Genomic DNA, 15,496 nt, shown 5'->3' on the forward strand with positions numbered 1-15,496 from the left:
GTCATACTAAACCTGTACGAGTTAATTTTTTCTTCAGAACACAAAATATATTTTGATGACTGTTGATAACCAAACAATACTGAACTCCATTGTATGAACACAATCACAGAGACATCACTCAAAGTATCTTCTTTTGTGTTTCACGGAAGAAAGAGTTACATGCAGGTTTATAACCACATTATAATATCATGGCTTTGATATTACTGCATCTAAGGTGTACTTTTCATAAGTTTGTGTGTCTGGTTAGGCATGGTGTTAAAATTTCTACCCGTTAAAACAAAAATGTCTAAAAAAAACCTTTAATATAAAACCTGACAACTGCAACTATTTCTGAATTTCATTGCAAATCTAAAACTGTAGTACAGTGGAAAACCAGAACAAAATCTCTTAGATAAAACACCCTATCTTTGCGTCGTTGTAAACATACACCGATAGTCTGGTGATCAATCTCTGGGTAACTATTGCACAAACTTGTGCTATGAATAACACACAAAAATATACAAATAAACACCTCACATTATGATCACTTATCATCATTTCACAGGCAAATGTTTTAAAACCGTATTTATAATGTTTCAGTTACAGAATCTATCAATGCATTTCTATAAACGAAACCCATTTTTGCAGTAAACAGTTATTGAACGAGTTGGTATTTCTGTGCTTTTCTGTTAATAGACGTTAACATTCAGTCATTTGAACTTTGGATCAGTGATGCGGTCAAACATTTCTTCTCATGGGTTGCACATTCGCTCCACCATCAGGAAATGGTCCATTAGTGGAAGGTTCCGTTTATAATCTACTGAAAAACGTTTCAACCTAGATGAAGAAACATTTGAGGTATTTTACTACGGATACATTAGAGCTTCATCACATAAAAAAAAAACATATCTTTTGTGGAGGATGTTGTTCATATTCAAATCTTCAAGTCAGTCGTGTTACAAAACGTTTTTAAGTTTAAGACAATAATTCCTGGATCTGCTATTTGATGTATACCAAATAGAACAAAATAACTGTGACATGCAATATTATGATGGCTTTTCTTTTATATCGAGTCATAAATCCTATAAAGCCTATTAAACTCATACAAATGAATGTAAAGAAATATCTGGTGAGTATATGTGATCCTGTGTGTGAAACCCAGCTCAAGTCATTTTTTGTGATTTGCTTTCTCGACAAACTGTATTAAAAATGATAACCTTTATATCTTTAATATTGTCTGAGTAATGTCATGTCAAAACTGAAATCACTTTGATGTTCAGTATCTCTATTAGATTACGAGGCCTGATTCATAACCTCATCAGCCAGTGAGACAGTGCGAAGTGTTGTGAGAAAGCTAGATGCACCTCTGTCAGAAGCGTGGCCTGTGCACCAGGATCCTTTTCAAACTCCACCCCGACATCTAGAACCAACACAGGAACCTTCTCCAGGTGCTCGAAGTGAACCCTGAAGTACAGGAATCCATCAACACAGATGCCATAATCTTCAAATAAACGAAAGACGTTGCGAACCTCGTCAGTAATAAAATAAAAGACACGATACGAGGACTCACTTTGTACTCTTGTTGATAAGCCAGTTTTCATGTCTTGTGTGAAGTTTCTCAAGGTAATCCAGCTGAACACCCTGTTCCTCTGTCCTGCCCCGTCGCCCTAACCTCTCCATGCACGTCTGAAGAAAACAGCATTGCCTTTCAGTTTAACTAAGGATGCTTACACACCCAATTCAACTTTACATGTGCCTTTCGCTATCATCTGAAGTGCATTTTAGGTATATTTCATGTTTATACTGGGAACTGAACCTTGCTATGAAATAATGCTCATCTAACATTACCAAACATCTCCTCTGGGATAATCAAGGTCTAGCTGTGCACAACATATTTAAGAATATCTTCCATTTGATGTTTTGGCATGGCTTCAGTTCTGTAGAACAAACAGCAGGACCATAACCATCCATCACTATCTGACGGTTGTGTGTGCACACCTGTGGAGATGCTCGGAGATATATGATGCCTTCCAGCTGCATCTGATGACCAAACTGCTCTACGAGAAAGGAATGCCAATCCTGATATACGGCCCACTCCGTTGAGTTTATACAGCAGAGCTCGAACATGTTTAAAGCAAAGATGTACCTGACAGAGGAACAGACACAATGGTTTGATAACAGAAATGAAAATCGATCAGATGTTGGATAAAACAGCTCTCACCTGTCGCTGTAGACAGAGCGTTCATACACCTGTACCGGTGTTCCTCTGGACTGGAGTAATCTGGCAGACGCAGGTTCCAGATGGGTCCGCAGACGACTCATGCACGAGAAGGTCTGGAAGGTGTAAGACCAGCGCTTTGGATCCTGATACATCATCTGTAAGAGGTTACTGCTTGACTGCTGGGGACGAGACAATTACGGTGCAATTATCTCACAGAGAGTCAAACAACTGGTCAGCACTACGAAGAATGGGTGTCACAATATACCAGTGTTGACAACAATCATGATTTTAAAATCCTGTCACTGTTCCAGAGATGTGTATGACAGATGTAATAGACTGACCTGAGACATGTGATTCACGTTTTGCCATTTGCTGATGGGTTCTGATGTCACCTCCCAGTCCTGTCCGGCATTCTGTAGCAGTCGTGCAAATGTTGACTTCCCCACCGCTTGACACGTTCACAAAGACACACAATCATTACTATCATGTAATACCGTATGCGTCTGATAGTAGACAGATGATCGTCTACACTCACATCTTAAGATAAAATATACTGTAGTATACTATACTATACACTGTTCGGAGGTTAAAGGTCATTATAATGGTCATTATCAATTATAATGGTTCAAACATATTCGCTTCTTTCGTTCAAAAGCCCCCCTTTATATATTATACAAATGTTTTTGAAGGGAATGGACTGAATAATGAAGAAGTATCTTCCAATAAGAACTCAGAATAGCTGTTATCTCCTTCGGTACTGTCTACAGGGTGAGACTTCCAGTAGCTTTGCCGAAAAGAGATTCTAACGGCGACAACACTGAAGACGGTCAAATATGACATAGGTTTGGGTTTTTTTGTCACACTGTTGAAGAGTTTTGCTACAAGCACAGAGATCTGATCATTTGTTCAATGTCTCTTATAGAACCTGAAAACAAAAATATTAAAACTCCTTTCTTTTGAGGAGTAATGCACAAACACGTTTCACTGTGGAAACAGTTGAATATATGTTTGTACAAATTGTGTACACTTCTGTACTAGAATACAAAAAGTTATCTGTGGAACCTCATGAATATGCTAATTAACTCCGCCCACAGACACGGCAGTAAAAATATTTTAAAATGTGCGAGCTTTACGAAAATGAACCCTGGTTTCACTAAAGTAACCACCGTTTAACAATGATATAGTACAGATATAGTAATACCAATGGTCGACCAAAAAACATGGTTTATTTTACTCAAATAAAACCATGGTTCATTTTCAGAATGGGGATTCATTATAGTTAAAAAAAAATACGTAAACACTAAAAAACATACCAATATTTCCCTCTATGGAAACTCGCTTTATTCGCTGATTTTGCTGCATGGAGCTGTAAACAGCAGAGCTGGAGAAAAACCGTCCCATCGTCCTCATAAGCATCGTGATATAACAAAACAAATGACGGTATTTAAAACATTCATGTGTATATACAATGCAGTGTTTCCTCTGTGTTTTTAATGTCAAATCGATGAGGTATGTCTATAAACTCTTCATAACTAAAACAAACTATTTAAAAAAAACTCAAATTGTATATTGTATTGGTGCATAGAACGGATTAGCAGCACGTGCACTTCCGGTTGACAGACATAATTTCAAAATAAGAGTAAACCGCCTCATACCCTCAAACTCCTGTCTGTCCATCTCCATTGCACTAGATATATATGAAAATCCTGCAAATAAAAAAGTCATAAAAATATTTTTTGTCCTAGCCTAGAACTCAAATTTAAATGGAATTGGTTGTCATAAACCTCAAGTTGATTTCACCATAATTCATCTTCATCTCCAAGACTGGTAACGTTTTATATAAACAACAATTCTGAATATTAACAATAAGAGATGCTCCTCAGAAACGAATAGGATTTAAGACTTGGTCAGCAATCACTATTGCGACCCTTCATGAATGAACAAGGGCCGTAATCAATTTTTTTTCTGATTTAAAATGCATTCACTTAATCTGTTAAATCAAACAATGACGATGAGCATCTTTAGACAGAACATAGACTGGTGTATGTTAAGATATGTCAGTCCAAGCTTCTATCAGTTTAGGCAGTTTAGGCTTAAACATTGTCCAGGAAACTGGCCCCAAACAGTGTTGGGCAAGTAACTCTGCAAAATGTATTAATACTTAGTTACTAATGAGAGATTGAACAGTGTAATTAGATTACTTTACAAATTAGTCTCTACAAAAGTATTACTTTCTATATCCTATATCAACCTTGATTAGTTAAGTGATTCAAGGATCTTTTTTTAATTTAAGTAAATTATATAAACTTCATTAAGTAGTATTATTAACTGACCAAAGTACATTACATTTAGGCATTTGGCAGACACTTTTATCTAAAGTGACTTACATTGCTTTATCCTATACATTTTACATAGGTATTTGCAATCCCCTGGAATCGAACCCACAACCTTACGTTATTAACGTAATGCTCTTACCACTGAGCTGCAGGAAAGTATTACAAATGTGATCATTTAAGCATAGGTTTTATAGTTCGACTTTGAATTTTGATGTCAATTCCAGTATTGCACACACATATATTATACAAAGTATTTAGTTTAATTACATCAGAAGTAACTGTAATTAAATTACAGAAAAAAAGTGATCCCTTACTTTACTTTTTCAAGGGAAAAGGAATTAAATAACAGAAACGATTTACTTTGTAACTAGTTGCACCCAACACTGCCCCCAAATGTTCAATCTTTTAATCAAACTACCTGTACATTAAGTGATGCTTTGTAGCTAATACTAAAACAGACAAATGAGGCCAAAAAAAGCTTCCGAAAGGGACAATGAAGAGAAACAGTGTTTTAATGTAAATATGCATTAATCATACTTATTATTACACAACATCTGATATAAAATGTAAGAATGCAACCAGATTTCCATGACATTATTATGTGGAGTCCAAACCTAACAGAAAAATAGCACAATAGAAATTGTATTCTTTTAAAACTGCTGAAGCAGGAGAAAGTTGAGGATTCCTTGAGGATTTTTCAGTGTTAAGTCTGTAGAATCAGCGCTGCTCTTCTTGCTACCTGCTGATCCCTAATCTCTTCTGAAAGGCATCACCGTCTCCCTTTGTGGCTTGCTACAAGAAGAAAGAAGGTTCAAGTATATCTGAGTATTTACTAACTCAATGTCAAGACAAAACATACCTTGTTGATGTCTTTGTGTCGTTCCTTGCTGACGATCTCTTCTAAAATTTCCCCTTCTCCTCTTATAACCCTGTGAGAAGATTGAGTAAATGTAGAAAGTTGATATTTAGAGATTAAGGCAGGGAAGTCAAAGTAAAGATGTTAGGGAAGCATCTGATGTACTGTACCTGGTACGGCCTGTTTCAGGATCAATGACACGACGGATGACGCTCTGTCTGGCCTCGTATTCTTCCTTTGTCAGTGGTCTCCTGGTCTGAAGTCTGGCCTTGTGCTCATCAGTCATGTCTGCAATAAGAATGAAAGCATCATTTGATAAAGCCTCCTATATATCCATATAAGATGCTCTCTGTATGTTTTAGTGTGCACGTACCAGGCCCATGATCTTCACACTGCCACGTCTGCAGATACGGTTGAGGCTTTACGAGAGGAACGAGAGCTGTTTCTTCAAGCTTCTTTTGCACCTTTTTTACTTTTTTCTCTTTCTCTTTCTTTTTCTTTTTATTCTTCAGTTTCTTCTTGGCCTCTTTGCGCTTCTTTTTCTTCTTCTTGGCCTCTTTACTACCGGATGAGGAAGAGGAGCTTGAGGATGATGATGAACTCCGACTTCTTTTTAGCTTCTTTTTCTTCTCCTTGGCATTTCTGTGACTGGATGAAGAGGACGAGCTTGAAGATGAAGATGAACTCCGACTTCGTTTTATCTTCTTTTTCTTTTTGACTTCTCTGTGACTGGATGGGGAAGATGAGCTCGAGGATGATGAAGTACGACTTCTTTTTGTTTTGTTCTCTACAATTGCCATCAAAAGTGAAATGCATTTACAGTCAATTTAAATACAGGATACGGTGTAAGTGAGTATTTCAAGAAAATGTTCGGATCTCATGTCATGTCGTTACAATAAAATGATTTTACGACACAAAGTGTTGTTTTCTCACCAGAGCTCCGTTTGAGTGATTTTCTATCTTCTCTGTTTCTGCTCTTGGATCTGTGATCTATATCATCCGACTCCCTCCGACCCATGACTACGAATCAGGCACGAAACAATAAATCCTATTTTGGTTGTGTTTTACTAACTAAAATAACAACATATTTCACAAAACACACGACCACCCCTGTCAGTTATTAAAAATAGTTTAATACTGTCACATGATTTAATACATATAGCTCACTTACTCGTTTCTATGATTTCGAAACAATCGTGCTAGGAGTAACAATAACACTTCCGGTGTTGTAGTCCGCGTTAGGACCCCAAAGCGATTTCATTGGCTGAAACACATTTTCTTGGTAATATTGGAACGCCTGATTAGAAATCATGCCGTAATACGTCTACAAATGATCAGTTTATGACATAAATATACAATTAGTGTTGGGTGAAACTAGTTACGAAGTAATTAGTTACTGTAATGTAATTACGTCCCTTGAAAAAATAAAGTAATTGATACTCTTACGTTACGTTTTGATTTATTTAAACTAAATACTTTGTGTAATATATCAGTGTGCAATACTGGAATTGACATAAAAATTCAAAGTCGACCTTTAAAATCAATGCTTTAATGTATAATTCTTACCTTGGTAATAATTTGGTCAGTTAATAATACTACTTTATGTAGTTTTATATTATTTATTTGAATGAATTAAAAGAGCCGTTTCATGTCTATACTTGAATCATTCAAATAATCAAGTTAGATAAAGGATATAGAAAGTAATTAGCAATTAAATACTTTTTGGGGAGAGTTATTTGTACAGTTAATCTTATTGCACTTTTGAAAATGCAATTAGTAACTAGTCATAAATTACTTTATCAGAGTAACTTGCCGGACACTGTATAATATATGTAGATTGTAACAACGTTAACATTTATATATTGTTACAATATATAAAGAAATTGTATCTCAATTTTCATGTTTCTTTATTCAACGAAAACTGAAGCATTTATTGTAGAAGAATGTTATTCTATAATCAGATAATTAATATAAAAGTGATAGCTGTAAGAATTTAGGGAACTTTTCCTGGTTTCTTGACTGGTAGTGCACAAATTGCTCATATTTGTGCATTTGACGGAAATAATTGATAAACAGCAGTAAATATAGTTATGTGCTCACTATAGTAAATGCTATAGTATACTACAGTATTGTCTCATGTGGCTGGGAATCAAACCCATGACCTTTGCTCTACCAAAGGAGTGAGAGCAACACCATACAGAAGTATCATAATAAAAAAGTAAACCTTCAAATCAGATTAAATATATTATTTATATTTATTGTTTTAAAGGCAGCAAGTGTGCAAAGGAAAATTTGGATTTTCATACAACATTACAAATCATTGAATATTGCTTATGTATATCTTAATACAAACACACACATTTATTTAGCACCAACTCAGTCAACTCCCCTTATCTTTCAAAAACACTGCATGTTTCTAACAGCTTCCACAACCCCAAAGGTCAAATAAAGGGGCATTAAATAAAACACGAGGTAATAGTTTTTTTTACCAGAAACCCCTTTAATAAAGGGGTCTTTTTGGGCTGAGGATGGTAACAGTAGACTTTTTGAACAACATAATTGATAAATAAAGATAATACATAAAAAAAAGAGTCTTAGAGAAGGTTACTTAAGCAGTTATCTGCTGTGATGACTCAACACTATTGACCTGTACTGACCATGTGGCTCACCTCATATTTTACCCTTGTTTAACAATCAATCCCACAAAGACAAACGTGTTTGTCTGACTGCACGACAAAGACACGTGTAACATAAATAAAACGCCAAATCCAAATGTACTATTAAGCCGTTTAAAAATGCATGTCTAATGCTATGCAAAGCAAAAACAAAATATACGGTAAATGTTATTAAAGTAATGATGAATATATTTAAAAGTCTGAGATACATAAATGGAGAAAGCACATTCATTTTGTCGAATCGCGGCAAACTGTTCATTTTATAAAAGTGTTAATGGAGTGGAGTTTAGAGAGAACATCAGGAGAACGCTGCCATTCGAATCTGTTGAGAGGGAGTTAAAATGGTGTTTTTTGCTGCCTTGATGGTATTTTTCATCAGCATGGCTACAGTCATGGGTCCAACACCACCTGGAACTGGAGTAATGTAACTAGCCTTCTTTTTTACACCTGTGGAGATGAATTTTAAACATGTTGTCATACATGTATATGCGACAACTCCTTATATCCTAAACTAGAGTGTGTACATCAAATGAGACAACTGTAATATCATTAACAAATTAGTTTAATAATAAATAAATGATTCTTTTAAGCAAAAATGCCAGGTGGGTATTTCCTGTTCCTTACCCTCAAAGTCCACATCACCAACAAGTTTATCTTTGCCCGTCAAGGGGTCGAATATTCTGTTGATTCCAACATCAATGACAGCTGCACCCTCTTTGATCATATCAGCAGTGATGAGGTTAGGAATACCTGCAGCGATACAAACAAATAAATCATATCCAGATGTCCGTCCTTCTTTTCTTAACCTCACTATGCTTAAAATAGCCCTGTAGACATAAATTGCATCCCAGGCATGTCATGAAACTACTGTGTTGGAGCTTTAATGTCCACTTTGAGGAAGCTCAAGTTAAATCAATTTATAGATTTGATTTGTTCTGGGGTCGAAAAAAATTGCTTCATCTTAGCAAAACTTACCAAATCGCCATGACAGTATAACAGATGTGAATATTTAAGAAAGCTTGAAAATAAATGTGTACCTGCAGCAGCGACAATGATGTCAGCGATCTTAGTGTGTTGCCGCAGCTGTTCTTTGGGTGTGTAACGGTGAGAGATGGTTACAGTAGCGTCGCCTGAAACAAGAGCTGAACTGATCTTCTTGCATGCGGATTGTTTCCCAAGACACATCTCTTAGAGAATTAAAACGTTGACTTGCTTTGTTCTTTAAGTCAAACTCACCTCCTGGTCTTTCATGTTGTCCATCTGTGTGAAGCAGCATCGCGATGGGCATTCCCACATTTTTGGAACGACCGGCCACCACCACGTTCTTTCCTATTGTCGGTATCCCTGGTGGAAAAGATGGATTCAGTGAGCCTGACAAGCACGGACACGCCGCAACTAAATATATTCACGGATAAACTTGAGGAATAGAGTTACATTTTATTTTAAAGGCATAATAAATTGTGTCTTTTTACCTGTACGCCTTATTATTTCCCAAACACCCCACGGGGTGGCGGGCAACACAGTCGACTGGTCCAGACACATGCGACCCACGTTGACCACATGGAAACCGTCAACGTCTTTTCCTGGACATACGGCGTTGCACACGCGGCGCTCATTGATGTGATCTGTGTGTGAGAGACGAAGACGTAAAACACACATAAAACCGTCAGTCATATGTTTGACGTTATCAAAAGCATGTTAAAACTAGAGACTGCTTAAAGGGACAGTTCCACCAAAAATGAAAATTAATAATTTTTTCACACTCATGTCACGTGAGTGACTTTCTTTGTTTTGCAGAACACAATACATAAAAGATATTTGGAAGCATTGCATTGTGCATTGTGTTCTGTTGATTGATGAACACAAAACCACTGAGACATTTCTCAAAACATGACCATCCCATTAAGAAATATGTCAATCTTTGTACAACGAGTTTAATGAATGTCACGTGATGAAGTCAAGTAAACGCGCACCAGGAAGAGGAAGCTGTACCAGAAGACCATCTACGCTGTGGTCGGAGTTGAGTTTGTTGATCAGTTCGATCAGTTCCTCCTCACTGATACTAGAAGGTTTCAAGATGGTCTCGCTGCTAATACCTACAGAGCAAGAGACAAATTCATACAGCAGACCGATTAACATCTGATCCAGAGATGTGTATTTATAGGAAAGTATGAACACCAGTAGATGCCTGGAGATGTGAATAGTGTCATGTACACGCACGCTACACACTTAAAATAGATCTACTCATACAGCCAAGCTCAACTGTGCTTTTGTCCAACAATTGTCCAACGTCTTATAAGCTTATACATCAACACTGAAGCAAACTTGATTTACAGGAAGTCATGAGTTTAAGAATCTCCAAAAAAAAGAAGGTCCAAAACTCTAAACTGGCCAAAAATATCACACGAAACTCTTATTTTAGCTTTATCAATGAAGTCACCCTTTGCCTTGATGTCACACCAATTCCTTCACATTCATAAATCATGACACCATAAATCGGTGACACAGGTGAGAATCCATTTGTGCGTTCTTACCGACATCGGCCGCGGCTCGTGTCTTGTTGAGAACATAAGAGTGACTGGCTGGATTGTCACCCACCAACACAACACTCAGGTAAGGCCGTCGGTTTCCGGCGGCGACCCACGCGTCCACATCCGAACGGACTTCATTGCGGATCTGACGCGCCAGCTTCCGTCCCGAGATCACCACTGCATCCGGTCTGCAAAATAAGAGGCACGGTGGGTTCAATCTGAACACATGAATGGATGAAGTGTTGTTGAAAATGCACAGGCTAAAACTGCCGTGGTGTTGTGCAGTCTTTCTTTTCCTATTTACAAAGCCAGGAGTATGTACACATTTGTTTTAACACACAGAGAAGAGACAAATGCTCTGCAAATATTCAAAATATTGCTTGTTTGGGTGTTGAATTCAATCTTCAATTACGTTTCTCAGAAATCACTTACTTGTATAATGATAAATCTATGTGCTTTTTTAAACATCAAAACAGTGGAGTTCATTCAACGGAATTAAACATACAATGAGAATATTGGTATATTTTTTAAAATAATGTATATTTCTATTCAGCTAAATAAATTCCCAAAGTTATACCCATACATCTGGGATCGCATGAAAGAAAATAAAGAGAATCTTATTTTTAGGTTGTTCTTTTCCTTTAACACGGAAGCTGTTAGATGTCGATGCGCAAATCCATCAGCTAACGACGTCAGAATATCGCGATTGCAGCATGCTCCGTACGGCCCGGAGTCGCTCTCGCGGTACTTTGAGGTCAAGTGTCTGCGCAGCGTTGCATGATGTCGATGCTTACACCGAAATCTTTACCGGCATTGTCAGATTAACATGATCGAACCGACAGTTTAACATTATTGTCTGAATTTAAACGATCAAGTACACTTAACACAGATTGAGACGGTGACATGACAAGCAGGGGTGTTCTGAAGCCTGATGCAAGCCGCGTGCAAGCGGTATGCGCGATTACATCAGCCACGGGGACGCGTACCATTCAATCGAGGCTCAAAGCGGCTTTCTTGCGTTACATTAATAATAAAATAATGATTCAAATGAAAGTTCGGGAACATTAAAGGGATGGTTACGGGGGTTAATGAAGACACGCGGGGTCTACAATATTACAACTGGGGTGTCACAGGTCAGTTTACAGATTTAACGTTATCCCGTGACATATGACAACCGGTTTAACAACAGCAGAGAGATTTAATGCATGCTATACAGCGCTTTAAAAAACAAACCCTCTTTTATATGTATTCAGTTAACCTGCATCCAAGAAAAGAGCGTAAACGGACACTTCACTTACCTTGAAACCGACACGTGAATACTGCACGACTGATTGGGAGAATACCGACAGAGTTTCCGCAGCGCACGGAAAGCAGCCATTAATGTGTAATATAAAAAAACAAATGCTTAAAAACTAAATTGACAAATGAATACAACTGCAAATAGAGCAGATAACGTTAGACGTGCACACACCAGCATCTGGTGGGAGTTTGAACCCCAGTGACCCGTAGAGAAGGGTTTACGTCACTACATGGGAGGGTCTACATATGATCCTTTATAAATTATTCGTACCTTATTAATGTATTGCTTTAATATTACAGTGTTATCGTGTGTATATTCTTTCAATTGTTGTGTGAGTTGAGAGGCATAACTAAAGCATTTTTAAATAATTAACGTCGCTGACAGTGCGCCTGCGCAGTTACATCAAGCGAACTGCCAGGACAGCGCAAGGAACCTACAATCCACAATAACTGCAGTTTTACTAATAACTAAGTAATAACAATATCATAACCAAACTATTATAATAATATGGATAGTCACGAATCTGCAACAAATCAAGCATTGATTTTACCCGCTTGTATTTTTTGGCTACGGAACAGCGCGGCTACGGCAGCCAATCACAGACGCTTCCTGAGAAAGCGAGTCCGGATAAACTCCGCCCATAATTTATTCTTCAGGCTGCAAAATCGCCAACTTGAAATAACTCTTTACATTTAATGTTTATGGCTTTTGAAAGTTAACTGTACCTCGGATTAGTCATAAGTATCACGTTCTAGCTGTCTTTGGAGAACAGACCCGGACATGAGTTTCTTATTGTGAGTATTTTAGTCGGCTAACTTTCTTTGCACGCAGTTTCGCGTCACAATCGTTTTTCGCGACGTGTCACTAGCAAACAGAACATTTCTGACAGCGGTATTAATATCGATATAAGTTCACCAAGAAAAAGTTAAAGCAACGACCATTTTATCCGCTCTGAGAACGTTACGTTCATCTAGCAGCAGCACTTCCGGTTGACATGTTCCTGTGTTGAGCAGCGTTACATGTAAACATATCTCATATAAGATCTCTCATGTTCAATGCACTCTATTTACTTTATTAAGGACCATTAAAGTTTGTTATGAACGTTTGTTCATAATTACTTCATAAAGTTTTGAAAAGTAATATGACGCATCAAGAATTATATCAAATGTCCATGTGAGGGTAAAACTATATTTTTAATTTAAAGTTTTAAAACGATATAATTTTTTCTGTTGAATCTTGTAAAATTGCTGCTGATGTTTTTGGGGTTTCATTTTGTTGCTTGCTCAATTGTACATTAATAGATCAACATTCAAAAGCAAAAAGAGCAACACCTTATTCAAGTTTAGAAAACTTGATCTGTTTTCAAATGTCCTTTTACTTTATTAGCCTGTCATCTGGAATTTGTTTAATATTGTCAATATATTGTTAAAATGGTTTTAATATTTTATTCAAGCATTTAAAAAAAAAACTTGAATAACTTTGTGTCAGAGTTTTTTGCAGACCTAAATGATGTGGTAAAATATATCGACTTTGTCTTTCAGTGGAAGTCGTTCATCAAAGACTTTCAAGCCGAAGAAAAACATCCCAGAGGGCTCTCATCAATATGAGCTGCTCAAGCACGCCGAGGCCACGTTAGGAAGCGGAAACCTCCGGGCTGCCGTGATGTTACCGGATGGAGAGGACCTCAACGAATGGATCGCTGTCAACAGTGAGTTCGTGTGGATGGAATACGTCTTACATCAGAGGAATAAGCTGCTAATTCTCATCTGTTTATTTTTTCAGCCGTTGACTTTTTCAACCAGATCAACATGCTGTATGGCACCATCACTGAATTCTGCACAGAAGTCAGCTGCTCTGTGATGTCTGCAGGGCCCAGGTGAACAAACAGCTTCATGTGTACTAACCGTGTTTGATCATGAACTTGAGCAGTTGTTTGACCACAAGATAGTTTTAAACTATGAATGAAATGTCTTTCGTTTAGGTATTTTATACTAAACATATTTAAATGTAAAGGAGATATGTGGTCTAAAAATCATACAATTGCCTTTACGTCCATAGATATGAATATCACTGGGCAGATGGCACCAACATCAAGAAACCCATCAAGTGTTCTGCCCCCAAGTACATTGACTACCTGATGACCTGGGTTCAAGATCAGCTGGATGATGAAACCCTGTTTCCATCCAAGATTGGTTTGTTTGACTTATCACACACATGAGGCCATCTGAAGAAATTGTGCTGTTTAAATAATACTTCATCTCTCTTTCCAGGTGTTCCTTTTCCAAAGAACTTCATGTCAGTGGCCAAGACTATCCTGAAGCGTCTGTTCAGAGTCTACGCTCATATTTACCACCAGCATTTTGACTCGGTCATGCAGCTTCAGGAGGAAGCTCACCTCAACACCTCCTTCAAGCATTTCATCTTCTTTGTTCAGGTAAGCCCATGAACCGGGTTTCAGACATTGAAACGTGAAACGACGTGAAGAGTCGAGCAGCATTTATCATTTTTAGCTCCATTTTGATTTCTTTCATCTGTGACTTTTGATGACCCTCTGTAGGAGTTCAATCTCATTGATCGCAGAGAGCTGGCACCTCTACAGGACCTTATTGAGAAACTGGGAAGCAAGGACAGATAGACCCTGACACCATCACCATATCAGTCGCACTTTCCACAGTCCGAGCACTCCTGAAGACCACTTCTTTCTTTTTGTCTGTTTTCAGAACTCTGCATTGTTTGTGCACGACACCGATTGTCTTTGCAACATCCAAGCCGAGCTTTATTGAAGTGTCGTCCTGAAAACTTGTTGTTTGTGTAAAGTTTTTTTTCTCCCATTTTTCAGTATTACACTGTGAGTCGTGATTTGTTTTAGCTATTTTAATGGACGGGGAAATGAAATCAGTATCAGATTTTTTTATAGAAGTATACAAACAATTGCATTTTTAGTCAAATCTGACATGTATTCCTGTTTTTAAATGTTTTAAAAGGGTAAGATCTATTTGGGACTATTTTTGTAAGATTGTATTCCATTTTATTTTATATTGTTTTCCTCGTTTTATTCTAACCATAATAGTCATTTTTCAAGGTTGTTACAGTTTCTGTGTGATTGTAATTTTCGAGACCTGTATTAGGACTTCAAAGAAAAAAAATGAGTAACTTAGAACTTAAATGTTTGTTTACATTTCTTCATTTAGCAGACACTTTTGTCTTAAGTGATTTACAAATGCTGGAGCATTTAACGTTTTGCCTTAAGAGCCAACAATAAAAAAAAATGTATAAGGATAAATTGCGTATTTATTTTTTTACATTTAGTAACTTATTTAGCCTGTATTTAACCTGAACATGATCACAATATTACCTTTCTTATATCTTGTCCATAATACTTGTTTGTAAAAACTATGCAAATGTCCTAATTTAACGAAAGCCTATACTTAACCTAATCCCTGTCCAGAAAAGCACAATTTTGTACCTACATTAATTCTGTATAAATGATTTGAGCTGTAAAGTTATTTACATGTGTTAAGTGGAAGTACCTCTGTGTATTCCGATATTTCATTGAAACCATGTTTTTTTTCAGATTTTGTATATAAAGACAGGAGTA

General features: G+C 37.1%; 4 protein-coding genes across 6 annotated transcripts; 1 reads left to right on the plus strand and 3 right to left on the minus strand.

Annotated features, from left to right (window-relative positions):
- Nucleotides 1-285: 285 nt before the first annotated feature.
- On the minus strand, nucleotides 286-3,805 carry dguok (deoxyguanosine kinase). 2 transcript variants are annotated; one of them, XM_056746923.1, is made up of 7 exons: nucleotides 3,514-3,805; nucleotides 2,542-2,648; nucleotides 2,201-2,376; nucleotides 1,978-2,125; nucleotides 1,550-1,665; nucleotides 1,344-1,443; nucleotides 286-816 (listed from the first exon to the last, which is right to left on the minus strand). In XM_056746923.1, exons 1-7 carry the CDS (start codon nucleotides 3,614-3,616, stop codon nucleotides 790-792), a joined length of 777 nt encoding a protein of 258 aa, XP_056602901.1. In that variant the 5' UTR covers nucleotides 3,617-3,805; the 3' UTR covers nucleotides 286-789. The 2 variants fall into 2 exon arrangements, with proteins under 2 accessions (XP_056602901.1, XP_056602900.1); XM_056746922.1 differs by having other exon boundaries at nucleotides 2,201-2,379.
- A 1,225-nt stretch (nucleotides 3,806-5,030) lies between these two features.
- arl6ip4 (ADP-ribosylation factor-like 6 interacting protein 4) lies at nucleotides 5,031-6,621 on the minus strand. 2 transcript variants are annotated; one of them, XM_056746559.1, is made up of 6 exons: nucleotides 6,564-6,621; nucleotides 6,326-6,412; nucleotides 5,766-6,179; nucleotides 5,563-5,680; nucleotides 5,396-5,465; nucleotides 5,031-5,328 (listed from the first exon to the last, which is right to left on the minus strand). In XM_056746559.1, the coding sequence occupies exons 2-6, from the start codon at nucleotides 6,408-6,410 to the stop codon at nucleotides 5,272-5,274; spliced, it is 744 nt and encodes a 247-aa protein (XP_056602537.1). In that variant the 5' UTR covers nucleotides 6,411-6,412; nucleotides 6,564-6,621; the 3' UTR covers nucleotides 5,031-5,271. The 2 variants fall into 2 exon arrangements, with proteins under 2 accessions (XP_056602537.1, XP_056602536.1); XM_056746558.1 differs by having other exon boundaries at nucleotides 6,326-6,615.
- A 1,007-nt stretch (nucleotides 6,622-7,628) lies between these two features.
- mthfd2 (methylenetetrahydrofolate dehydrogenase (NADP+ dependent) 2, methenyltetrahydrofolate cyclohydrolase) lies at nucleotides 7,629-12,227 on the minus strand. The gene is made up of 8 exons (XM_056746799.1): nucleotides 11,897-12,227; nucleotides 10,602-10,786; nucleotides 10,041-10,163; nucleotides 9,540-9,692; nucleotides 9,304-9,411; nucleotides 9,105-9,197; nucleotides 8,692-8,817; nucleotides 7,629-8,514 (listed from the first exon to the last, which is right to left on the minus strand). Exons 1-8 carry the CDS (start codon nucleotides 11,974-11,976, stop codon nucleotides 8,366-8,368), a joined length of 1,017 nt encoding a protein of 338 aa, XP_056602777.1. The 5' UTR covers nucleotides 11,977-12,227; the 3' UTR covers nucleotides 7,629-8,365.
- A 277-nt stretch (nucleotides 12,228-12,504) lies between these two features.
- mob1a (MOB kinase activator 1A) lies at nucleotides 12,505-15,181 on the plus strand. The gene is made up of 6 exons (XM_056746800.1): nucleotides 12,505-12,692; nucleotides 13,440-13,606; nucleotides 13,681-13,774; nucleotides 13,957-14,090; nucleotides 14,169-14,332; nucleotides 14,456-15,181. Exons 1-6 carry the CDS (start codon nucleotides 12,679-12,681, stop codon nucleotides 14,531-14,533), a joined length of 651 nt encoding a protein of 216 aa, XP_056602778.1. The 5' UTR covers nucleotides 12,505-12,678; the 3' UTR covers nucleotides 14,534-15,181.
- Nucleotides 15,182-15,496: the final 315 nt, after the last annotated feature.

The sequence above is a fragment of the Triplophysa dalaica genome, chromosome 4, assembly GCF_015846415.1.
Source record: "Triplophysa dalaica isolate WHDGS20190420 chromosome 4, ASM1584641v1, whole genome shotgun sequence".
Lineage (NCBI taxonomy): Eukaryota > Metazoa > Chordata > Actinopteri > Cypriniformes > Nemacheilidae > Triplophysa > Triplophysa dalaica.

What these genes read in the sequence shown, in the direction of transcription:
- dguok (XM_056746922.1), bottom strand. Translation starts at nt 3,616, where the DNA reads ATGCTTATGAGGACGATGGGACGGTTTTTCTCCAGCTCTGCTGTTTAC. An exon ending in ACGTGAATCACATGTCTCAG is followed by an intron (nt 2,380 to 2,541) that starts GTCAGTCTATTA and finishes TCTCGTCCCCAG; the next exon opens with CAGTCAAGCAGTAACCTCTT. An exon ending in ATCTCCGAGCATCTCCACAG is followed by an intron (nt 1,666 to 1,977) that starts GTGTGCACACAC and finishes TGTTTTCTTCAG; the next exon opens with ACGTGCATGGAGAGGTTAGG.
- arl6ip4 (XM_056746559.1), bottom strand. Translation starts at nt 6,410, where the DNA reads ATGGGTCGGAGGGAGTCGGATGATATAGATCACAGATCCAAGAGCAGA. An exon ending in GTGTGAAGATCATGGGCCTG is followed by an intron (nt 5,681 to 5,765) that starts GTACGTGCACAC and finishes TTCTTATTGCAG; the next exon opens with ACATGACTGATGAGCACAAG. An exon ending in GACACAAAGACATCAACAAG is followed by an intron (nt 5,329 to 5,395) that starts GTATGTTTTGTC and finishes TTCTTCTTGTAG; the next exon opens with CAAGCCACAAAGGGAGACGG.
- mthfd2 (XM_056746799.1), bottom strand. Translation starts at nt 11,976, where the DNA reads ATGGCTGCTTTCCGTGCGCTGCGGAAACTCTGTCGGTATTCTCCCAAT. An exon ending in ATTCACGTGTCGGTTTCAAG is followed by an intron (nt 10,787 to 11,896) that starts GTAAGTGAAGTG and finishes CTTATTTTGCAG; the next exon opens with ACCGGATGCAGTGGTGATCT. An exon ending in ACAACATGAAAGACCAGGAG is followed by an intron (nt 9,198 to 9,303) that starts GTGAGTTTGACT and finishes CTCTTGTTTCAG; the next exon opens with GCGACGCTACTGTAACCATC.
- mob1a (XM_056746800.1), top strand. An exon ending in CGAATGGATCGCTGTCAACA is followed by an intron (nt 13,607 to 13,680) that starts GTGAGTTCGTGT and finishes TTATTTTTTCAG; the next exon opens with CCGTTGACTTTTTCAACCAG. An exon ending in CCTGTTTCCATCCAAGATTG is followed by an intron (nt 14,091 to 14,168) that starts GTTTGTTTGACT and finishes CTCTCTTTCCAG; the next exon opens with GTGTTCCTTTTCCAAAGAAC.